The 10,387-nt window shown below is 38.1% G+C and overlaps 4 protein-coding genes across 4 annotated transcripts; all 4 read left to right on the top strand.

Moving 5' to 3' along the window:
* Positions 1-5: 5 nt before the first annotated feature.
* On the top strand, positions 6-888 carry B0P05DRAFT_567000 (ADP-ribosylation factor-like protein 8B). Its single transcript, XM_051581114.1, has 5 exons — positions 6-97; positions 151-219; positions 277-431; positions 483-644; positions 689-888. The coding sequence occupies exons 1-5, from the start codon at positions 44-46 to the stop codon at positions 804-806; spliced, it is 558 nt and encodes a 185-aa protein (XP_051428979.1). The 5' UTR covers positions 6-43; the 3' UTR covers positions 807-888.
* Positions 889-2,762: 1,874 nt separating this feature from the next.
* Positions 2,763-4,627, top strand: B0P05DRAFT_576490 (uncharacterized protein; the record flags this gene model as incomplete). The annotated part of the gene is made up of 3 exons (XM_051581708.1): positions 2,763-2,812; positions 2,873-3,257; positions 3,308-4,627. 3 exons carry the CDS (start codon positions 2,763-2,765, stop codon positions 4,625-4,627), a joined length of 1,755 nt encoding a protein of 584 aa, XP_051428978.1.
* Positions 4,628-4,676: 49 nt separating this feature from the next.
* B0P05DRAFT_566982 (solute carrier family 35 member SLC35F1/F2/F6) lies at positions 4,677-6,511 on the top strand. The gene is made up of 8 exons (XM_051581113.1): positions 4,677-4,931; positions 4,977-5,006; positions 5,057-5,266; positions 5,317-5,348; positions 5,405-5,529; positions 5,578-5,630; positions 5,679-5,833; positions 5,874-6,511. Exons 1-8 carry the CDS (start codon positions 4,715-4,717, stop codon positions 6,033-6,035), a joined length of 984 nt encoding a protein of 327 aa, XP_051428977.1. The 5' UTR covers positions 4,677-4,714; the 3' UTR covers positions 6,036-6,511.
* Positions 6,512-10,377, top strand: B0P05DRAFT_566980 (CNH domain-containing protein). The gene is made up of 8 exons (XM_051581112.1): positions 6,512-6,745; positions 6,793-7,344; positions 7,394-7,750; positions 7,796-7,939; positions 7,987-9,142; positions 9,184-9,342; positions 9,386-10,047; positions 10,099-10,377. Exons 1-8 carry the CDS (start codon positions 6,563-6,565, stop codon positions 10,255-10,257), a joined length of 3,372 nt encoding a protein of 1,123 aa, XP_051428976.1. The 5' UTR covers positions 6,512-6,562; the 3' UTR covers positions 10,258-10,377.
* Positions 10,378-10,387: the final 10 nt, after the last annotated feature.

Raw genomic sequence — 10,387 nt, 5'->3', positions numbered from 1 at the left:
CACACCACACACACATACACACAACGCACGCACAAGCATAATCATGGCTAGTATTATACAGTGGTTATTAGATTGGTTAAGAAGCTTGTTCTTCAAGGTGATATACACACGTACTTGCTCTTTATTTTTAGCTCATCCTCGTTATGATAGACTGAAATGGAACTCACTTTGGTTGGTCTTCAGAACAGTGGAAAGACTACACTTGTCAACGTGATTGCAGTAATGTATAGCATGTCTATCTAACTTGTACTTTTTTCTCATATCTTTTTTTTATAGTCTGGACAGTTTATTGAAGATGCCATTCCTACTGTAGGATTTAATATGCGTAAAGTGACCAAAGGTAATGTCACTATGAAGTTGTGGGATATTGGAGGGCAACCACGTTTTAGAAGCATGTGGGAAAGATACTGTCGAGGTGTAAATGCTATAGTGTAAGAAAATAGGTTTATAAAGACAAAAAAGTATTCACTCTTCCTTATTAGCTTTGTTGTGGACGCTGCAGATCGTGACAAATTAGAAGCAGCTAATACAGAACTTAAAAACCTCTTGGAGAAGCCTCAACTCAATAACATTCCTGTTCTTGTCCTTGGTAACAAGAATGATTTACCTCATGCATTAACTGCTGAACAGTTGATTGAAGAATTGTAAGTAGTGATCAGGCTTATTTTTTTTTAACTTACCTTTATAGACACCTGAAATCGATTACGAATCGGGAAGTGTCTTGCTATTCTATTTCAGCCAAAAACCAAGTTAATATTGATATCACATTACAATGGCTTATTAAGAAAGGAAAAGGACAGAAGTAAACTGTGTTTTCTTTCTTTTCTTATATACCTTATAATCCTTCTTTTATGTTACAATAAAATCCCTTTTCTTCTCTCTCCTTACATCACCCTTTTTTTGTTAATAAGTAGGAGATTCAATGTAGGTTGGTAGTACACTGCATGACTTGGACCAAATTTGTCTAATATGTCAAGGTTCCTGATAAGTTTCATCAGAAGAAATTCTTTATCAACAAGTTATGACCAAAGAACAAGGCGCAGTTTCTATTTGCAGAATAAACCTGATCATACTGCTTCTTTGTATTGACTTCTTTTTAGTTAAAGAAATAGTGTCTCTATAGAAAGCTCTTGTATCACTACTCTATACACACAGACAATTATTTATATATCTATCTACGTCAATATTTTTGGTTCATCAAAAGTCTATGTTATACTATAGTAACATGAACAAAATTATGTAATCCATGTACTAAACCAAACCTTATTTGTTTGATTTTAATGTTCAGAACAATGACATGTTGATTCAAGTTTTGACAGCACTTTTGAGTCTCCGCAATGTATCAGTTTCGAGTAACTTTAAACTTGCTAAGATTTTGACAGTCCTTTAACCGAACTGTAAAGTGCTATTTTCGCTTTCAAGTGTACAACAAAATACTCAAAAAAAGAAATTCGATAAAGCCAATTCTTTTTGTTATTATGTAAACAATCAATAGCAAGATGGCACTAAGAAAGAGTTTTGTCAAAATTATCATGAACAAGAGAGCAATTGAAAGGTTCAATCATTTATTGGTTATCGACATTTCTGGCTCAAGCCCAATAAACTTGCTTCATAACCATGCTATCAATATCTTTGATACTGTCATACTAGTTTTGGCTTATGCCTCTTAATTTAAAGTAGCTCTAATGATCCGAGAATCCTGATCTATTTTCTTGAACAAAGGTAGCTGTACTCTTTTGAGTTTATTCAGTTAAAATCTACTTGATTGACCAATACTCTACATAACATAACTTTGTTTCTTTAAAACAGTAAATTACCGTAAGGCCGTGCAAGGTTTATTCTATATGGGTGAAGGCTATACCCTGCCACCAAGACTAGCTTCCGATGCATTGCAGCCATTACTGCCTGCTGCTGAAATTCCTCTCGACGAATTCTTACATCTCTTCAGTATTGTAGCACGAACAATGCGAACAAATAACATTCACTGTGAGTTGAGTACCAAGAAAAGACCAAACCTCAATGTACTGAAGGCCAAGTCTCTCAAGGGTAGTGTTCTAGAGGTCTCTATGCTGAGATAGACACTTTGGGTAATTTAGAACTACGAGGATCTGCAAACCGATTGGCACATAATAACAACCTGTCATTTATGGGAATAAAGGATACCAAGACTTTGTTGAACAAAGCTTTGATGTCACTACTCAATCTATTAAAGATTCTCTCTCTCTCTCTCTCTCTCTCTCTCTCTCTCTCTCTCTCTCTCTCTCTCTCTCTCTCTCTCTCTCTCTCTCTGGGATTTCATAGCTATTTTTTCAAGACACTCTCTCCTTTTTCAAAGCTAATATCAGTCAATCCAATACTGATTTCATCAACAAGACAACATCCTTCTGCACAAGAAGCAATGCATTGGCTGAACACAACGTGCCATTAGTGGAAAGTAAGTGCCTTATTCCATGTTAAAGAGTAACTGCTAAAATCTTAACAAGTTTAAAGTTTCCGTATTAGTTTCACTTTCTCATATATTCCAAGCAAAGCAAAAATCCAATAAAAAAAAAAGAAACGAGATCAATAAAGTGTACATCTAAGGCACTACGAAAGTACACAAACGCTTTCTTTAGCCAGGAAAGACGTGAACAGTGCGTACACTTGCTTTTCAATGACTGCTTTTTTTTTTGGTACATAAATTGATGAGACTCCAGTTTTTATTTTTTTCTTCTTCTTTGAATCCTTTTCTTTATTTAACCATAGTTTATGATTCAAATAGCATGGCCGCTGAAGAGCAACTGTTTTGGGTACTACAAGAAAATGACATAGAGTAGGTATATTTAATCATCCATAATTCTAAACATAAACTAATACGTATCTTCTTTACAAGTAACGAAGAGCTCTTTTTTCCCTCCGATACACCTATAGGCAAGGTCAATCCTAAACGGCTCTATAGCATCTTGAAAAAGAGATATGCAAGACAAAAACAACGTCTATTGCAACAACAAATAAGCGACTTGCGTCAATTTCATCTCGAATTTCAAAAGAAATACGCTCAAGAATTATCCGCGCCTTCTAGAGTTCAGTCTCATTGCGAAATAATCGAAGGACCCGAGTTCTTGGCAGAAAACAGTGATGCTCTGTCTAACTTTTTGTCGGTTATTGCAACGAGCACTCATGTTGGCAATTGCTTGAATTTGGCTGCATTGGAGCAACCAAAGCAAGAAGAGTTGCCCATCATGGAAAGGCAACATCGAGTACTCAACATGATCCAAGTAAGTCGATGACATGGATGTAAACAGTCAATAACTTTATGACAATGTAGAGAAAATTTAAAGACCAATTTGAAGCACCGAATGATAGACATCAAAGACAATACAAAACATTAGAGAATTATCATAAAGAGGAACTGAATGTCATTCCAATTGAATATCAAGATAAACCAGTATCACCACCTAAAGACGATGAAAATGCAGAAGACGCAGTTGAAGTAACACGAGGAAGAAGAGAACGGTACCTAGACTATAAAAGTAGAGATGATGATCGAGATAAAAGAGCCATGCGATACTGTCCTGATGAACATGTCAGAAAGCGAGTTAGAAGTGATCCACGTTTACCCTATAGTCCTTCAGTCAGCCCACGCTCGTCTGCTGAACCACGTTCGCCTAATCAAGATCCTCGCCGTATGCCAGCAGAAGCTCGAGCCCATCGATTTTCACCTGCAGATCCCTTTTCTTATCAATTGCCATCACGCCCTGATCCGATACCAACAGGTCCTCGAGCGGATCGAAGGATACCACCACAAGAAATACCAACGGGTCCTCGAGCGGATCAAAGGCAATTACCACAAGAAATACCAACAGGACCTCGAGCAGAACAGATACCTTCTGGTCCAAGAAATAATTCATTTGTAGATCCAAGGCCCAATACACGACCACTACCTTATCAGCCAAGACCACAACAAAAGACGAATTTACAACAGAGGATGGATTCACGACAAAGGGTTTCAACGGGCATGGCAGGGCCTCCCTCTATAATAAAAATAGAACCACCTAATGTGATGACAAGTAGTAGCAACAATAGACTCAATACTCCACCTACAATTACAGCAAGTAGTACTAATATCAGACCTAATGCTCCATCTCCCATTGCAGCAAGCAGTAGTAACAATAGACCTAATATTCGACCTGCAGTTGGAACAAGTAGTAGTAACAACAATAGACCTGGTGCTCCACCTACCATTGCATCAAGCAATAGCAATACTAGACCTAATGCACCCCCAGTAATTGGATCCAGTAGCAGTAATAACCATACAAAGCCTTTGTTTAGAGACTCAGGCAAACAGCAGTCGATATATCGCGGGAAAACCAAATTAGTATGTTTGATGGACAAAGGTACACTTCAGATTCGATCCAAACCAGACAGAGTCATTATCACAGGTCCCAATGGCACAGCTGCTTATGGAGATCCCAGAGATTATGACGATGCGATCAATAATGTCAATAACCCTAATAACCCTATACAAAAACGATTTATGTCGGGTGATGTCTATTTATTTCATAAGAGTGATTCAGGCAAAGTAGAAATCATTGGCCCTGTGTACAAAATACAGCCTTTGATCCACAGGTTCTTTTTGTCTAGATAAAAAAAATTAAGCTTTGATTGGATATAAAATATTTTTTTTTTTTTTTTCAATGAGGGGTAATTTCTTTTTTCTTTTATTTATTTATTTATGCTGCCAAAAGAAAAGACAGCGTTAGCAGTAGCTTTAGGCCAGTTATTATCGTTGTGTATCACAGGTACAAGTACAGCTTCTTCTGCTTTATGGACACATTATCATATCAGTATACCTTTTACACAGAACTTTTGCAACTACCTTTTATTGGGATCTGTCTATACCCTCATGGCAACAAAAACTAGATCGCCATCTCAAAGTATATCTTGGGAATGTAAGCTTTGAATTGAATATGGTCTTGCCTTAATTGATACATTAGTCTTTGGATTTTCTTTCGCTGATGTCCATGGTAACCATGTCTTTGTCATGACAACAGTAACTCAACCTATATGTGTTTAGCCAATGCATTGGCTGTATTAGCATTCAAGCGTACTTCGGTTCTTTCGGCACTTGTGCTGTCCTCATGGTCTATTCCATGTATCATGCTGCTTTCTGCTTTTTTTTTAAATGCCAAATATAGCAAAGTACATATTCAAAGCGCTACTGTTTGTTTATTAGGATTAGGTCTTTTGATCTGGGCAGATACAATGGACAATGAAGAATCCACAAGTATAGAGAGAAACTGTTTCTTACTTTTTTATTGACTGTTTTTTGTATAGTGAACCATAGTTGGATTGGAGACATTATCTGTGTAAGAAAAAAGAAACAAAAAAAAAAAAGGACCATGAATGAACACTCTATATGTAGTTGTTTAGTGCAACATTGTACGCAATCAGTAATGTGACTGAAGAGCATTTAGTGCAACATTATACTTCAAATGAATTTCTCGGAAAAACTGGCTGCTGGGGAAGTTTACTATGTGGCATCCAAGTGTAATATACACATATAATCAAAGAAAGTGGCCTAAAAATGATCTATAGGCTTCTGTTTGAATTGGATCATCTCAGGACGATGTCATGGTCATGGCCAGTATGTAAGTATATCTTGATGTTGTACTTGATTCAACTGATATGTGTAATAGTAGGACTCGTACTGATGTATGTCTTGTGCTTGTTTTGCATGTATTCACTTGTACCTACTGTTTATCGAATGGCAGGTGCTGCTTTTCTTAGTATGAGTCTAATCACTAGTAACTTCTATTCCCTTATTGTGGGTCTCTTGTTCTTGAATGCCAAAGTAAGCATGTTTCTCATTTGACGTCAATTAACAGCATTAGATGCCGTCATTTTACCCTATTGCTTATGCATTGGTCATTGCTAGTGTGGCTACCTACAGCTTAGCACCATCTCCTCTATCCGTTGAACACCAACATCCTGACGAAGAAAGTGATCCTATGCTTGACGATAATAGTAAACGATCATTACCGACCTATACCTGATAGACATTCAGAAGCAAATGCGCCTTGAATAAAGATATAATTGAGTGTTATTATACTTTGTCTGAATAAGCTTCATTCAATTAAAAAATAAACAAAGCATGGGTCAATAACAGCTTTTGTCTAGGTCTATTGTTATTTTATGCTATCAACAATCTTCCATTTTTCCTGATGTCTATTATTGTGTTTTCAACAAAAAAACGCATTGTGTCTCTCTGTTCAATGACCTAATGATATGAAAATAAGCACTTTTGTCCCTTTTCTCTCAAGCAAGGTGTGGCTCTGTAGAATTTGCTTGGCAAATGGACGATAAAAGACAGTTGAATGGTTCACGTGGCTTATTGCTTAATTAACCATCATGAATTAACATTCAGCTTATTACAAAACAGGAGAGAGCAAAAGGACATTTTCTTTTGCCATATATATATACCATTATCAACAAGTTACACAGTACAAAAAGAAAAAGAAAAAAGAATTGCCCTGAACGTTATTTTTATTATTTTCTCACTTCTTTTTTATATGTTGATAAAATGGAATATACTTCAACACCTTTAGAACATATAAGATCACCTACATTAGAAGCGCTTTGTCATGACTTGGATATGTTTATTAACGAACTCAGTGTGAATAACCGATCGCAAGAATCCATCTCAAACGACACTACTCAAAAACACAGTAGAGACATAGCCCCACTTGAACTAACCAAACCATTGGTAATCCCTTCATCGTGCTTGTCAATCCACTCATCTTGTTGTTTTAGAGAGACTATGAAGACGACTCAAGCCCTAGCTATTCACCTGTATTAGACAGTTACGCAAGATTAAGTGCCTATGCACCGCCACCTTCAACAACAGCACCATCAATCAACAAGTCTGAAGTCTCCCCAGCCTCATCCACACTTTCTTCTCCGAGAATAAATCATACGCCTCCCATGTCACCTTCATTTTTAAGGGTAGGAAGTCCTAGCAACAATGACTATTTTCGCCAAATGCCTCAGCCTGAAGACTATCTTGTTACGACCAGATCAAGTTCATTAAGCCGTGCTATGTCGTCTTCTTCGGGAAAATCGATTGTACAACGTATACCTCCCTCACCCAACAAACACCAATTCTTTAGTAACCCTACTTCGCCTCTTGCATTCGAGATCACATCAAACCATCAAGACCATCAAGTCGAAATTGAGTTTCCTAATCATGCTTTATTATCTTATATGGCAAGAGAACTTATTCGAGAAGTCGCTCTCTTAAATGAACGTCGACGAATTTATTGTTCTGTGGAATATCCCCTTAGTTTTACAGGGGAAGAAGTGATGGTAAGTCTCGATGTGTGTATACACCAAACCTTGACTGACTGCATCAAAGGACATTGTGCGTGGATTCTCTACACCAGGTTTAGGCGATCCACTTTACTTGGATATCGCACAAACATTGATGTACTGCAAACCCCCTTTGATTACGCCCATTGATTCATCTGAGAAATCGATTCGTAAAAACAAGATTTATGATTCACCAACAGAAACCTATACGCTGGTTGAAAGCTCATTAGACAAACAGATCCATGGTGTCTATACCCCTCTGACTCGCTGTTATTCCATGAGTTGTTTGCCTGGTCAACCAGGTTGTTATTCTGCTTCATGTCCCAACAAAATCTATAGTCTGAATGGCACTATCTTTAAGAAACCAGCCAAATCCATCCTGTCTTCTTCTTCTCATGACACAGTAAGGTACATATACTTGTTACACCATGTTTAACCTTATTCTTAGACACTTTCACGTGCTTGGTCAGCCACTGTATCCAAAGATATTTTGAAATCCATGCCAGAGGATGAAGTCAAGCGACAAGAAGCTATTCATGAAATCATTTATACAGAAGAAGATTATGTGCGTGATTTGAAGATTTTGGATGTGGTAAGCATATGAATATCTGTTTATTATCTCATCATGGGTCTGGCTAGGATTTTGCTCAGGAATTGTTAGCTTCACAATGTATTGAAGAAGGCCGTAAACAAGCCTTTCATGACAAAGTACTCAACAACTACAAGGAAATTCTCGAGATCCATGACGCGCTTTATAAAGAATTACGCGACCATCAAGAAGCTTGTCAGGCCACCAATGGCATTGGTTTAGTAGACAAAGTAGGAGATATCTTTTTACGCCATGTACCTCGTTTTATTGATGCCTATATGCGATATGGTCCACATGTCGTCTTGGCTGAATACGAAGCAAAACTAGAAGCAGAGAACAACATGGTCTTTAAGCACTTTATCAAAGCACGCGAACAATTGGCGCAATGTCGTCGCCTTCCTTTCCGCCACTTTATTATCTTGCCTGTCACGCGTCTACAACGTTATTCGCTCCTGCTGGGTGCTGCACTCAAAAAGACACCCGAAGATAATCCAGATAAAGTGTATTTAGCAGAATGTATTGACCTGATTAAGCATGTAGCCGAGAAAGTGGATGAAGGGACGTCCATCACCAAAAACACACTTCGTATTTATGAAATCAATAGTCGTATACGCTACAAACCGGATGAATATCATGCTCTGGACCTCTTGAAGCCCGGTAGACGGTTGATCAAGGAAGGCACCTTGACACGTAAATCGCATATGGCGGTGGAAACCATTGAACTTCATGTGTTCTTGTTTGATCATCTGTTGTTGTTCACAAAAGCCAAGAAATCAACGACCAAAGAGAACGATGTGGAATATGTGGTTTCGAAAAAGCCTATTCCTATGGAACTCTTGCATTTACAAGAAGCAACAGAAGGGTTCTCGATTGGTTTGCGTAATATGAGCAGTACATATACTTCAACATCCAATCCATTGTCTCCTAATACGATCTCTTCTTCTTCTTCGCCTTTTGGTTCCAGTTATCCTATTTTGGTGCAACATTTGGGTCGACATGGCGCAGATTATTTATTGTATGCTGAAAGTGCTGCTGTTCGTGTGGACTGGAAAGAAAAGATAGTACAGACAAAGGCTAAAAAAGAAGTAGATCAGATTGATAAACGTGTGTTTGAAATCAGATCCTTAAGTGATACTACATTTGCAGGCACCAACAGTCCCTCTTCAGCACATAACCATGGCAAAGTGACCTGTACTGTGCCATTCAGTAAGTAACAGTCTATGTTGATCTTCACTAACATTCAAAAGTGGGTGCGACAGGCATTCGTATGATTGCAGTGGGTACACAACAAGGCATTTGGATGGGAATTGAAGGAGACACCAACACAATCAAGCATGTCTTGACCATTTCGGATGTACAACAGATTGCTGTTCTTGAAGACCATCATATCTTTTTGATTTTAGCAGGTAAGAATAGACAGTTCTCGGCCATCTCTGACATTCATGTTAGATAAAACACTCTATGCTTATGCGTTGGATGCACTTGTGCCTAAAGATGCTTCACGTAAAAACGCTTCTGATAAACCCCACCAAAAGATTGCACAACACATCACTTTCTTCCACTCAGGTGTCTGTAATGGCCGCACAATTGTGATAGCCATGAAGAAGCGTGGTGTAGACAGCCATTTCAAAGTACTTGAGCCTGTCTGTGGTAGTTTGCGTGATCCCAAAAACAGCAAGTTCTTTAACAAGTCTGGTTTGTTTGGTAAACTACCTTCCTGGTTTAAATCGACCATTGAATTCTACATTGGTACTGAATCGTATACCATGCATTTCCTCAAGGCACGCGTGGTGGTTGTCTGTGCCCGTGGATTTGAGATTATCAACCTGGATGCTTTGAACATGAACCGCAACTTGCCTGATGCGACTAACCCTGATTTTGGGTTTGTGCAGCAACGAGGAGGAGACCTAAGACCTTTAGGCATGTTTCGTTGTCGAGAACATTACTTGTTATGTTATGATCAATTTGCGTTTATGGTCAATGTACATGGTGGATTTGTGAAAGATGCACCCTTGATTGAATGGGAAGGTGTGCCTCAATCTGTTACCTTTTATTATCCCTATGTAATTGGGTTTGATGCTCGGTTTGTTGAAGTGAGGAATGTAGAGACAGTAAGTGTGTGGAATCATACCGATATCATGCGTAATTGACCATAACAATAGGGTGAATTGATTCAAATCTTGGCTGGTACACATATGCGCTGTTTACAGTTCATTCATCATAATATTGCACCTGTGATTCATGGTTGTATGGCACATCCATTTAAGCCTGATTTTCAATACATATTTCAACTTGTGGGTACTTTTGAACCACCACTTTAATATTCTATTATTCCTTTATTATTATAAAAAAAAAAAAAAGATTCTGTACTGCCATGACCTCAAGAACAAAAACTCGGTTCCTGATTGGGAATCATATAAACTCCGCTTATAGCTTGCGACTTGCACGTCT

This window comes from Gilbertella persicaria, assembly GCF_025201335.1.
Source record: "Gilbertella persicaria strain CBS 190.32 chromosome Unknown B0P05scaffold_95, whole genome shotgun sequence".
Classification (NCBI taxonomy): Eukaryota; Fungi; Mucoromycota; class Mucoromycetes; order Mucorales; family Choanephoraceae; genus Gilbertella; species Gilbertella persicaria.
Note: the sequence above shows the minus strand (reverse complement) of the source record. Positions and strands in the feature narration are given on the sequence as shown.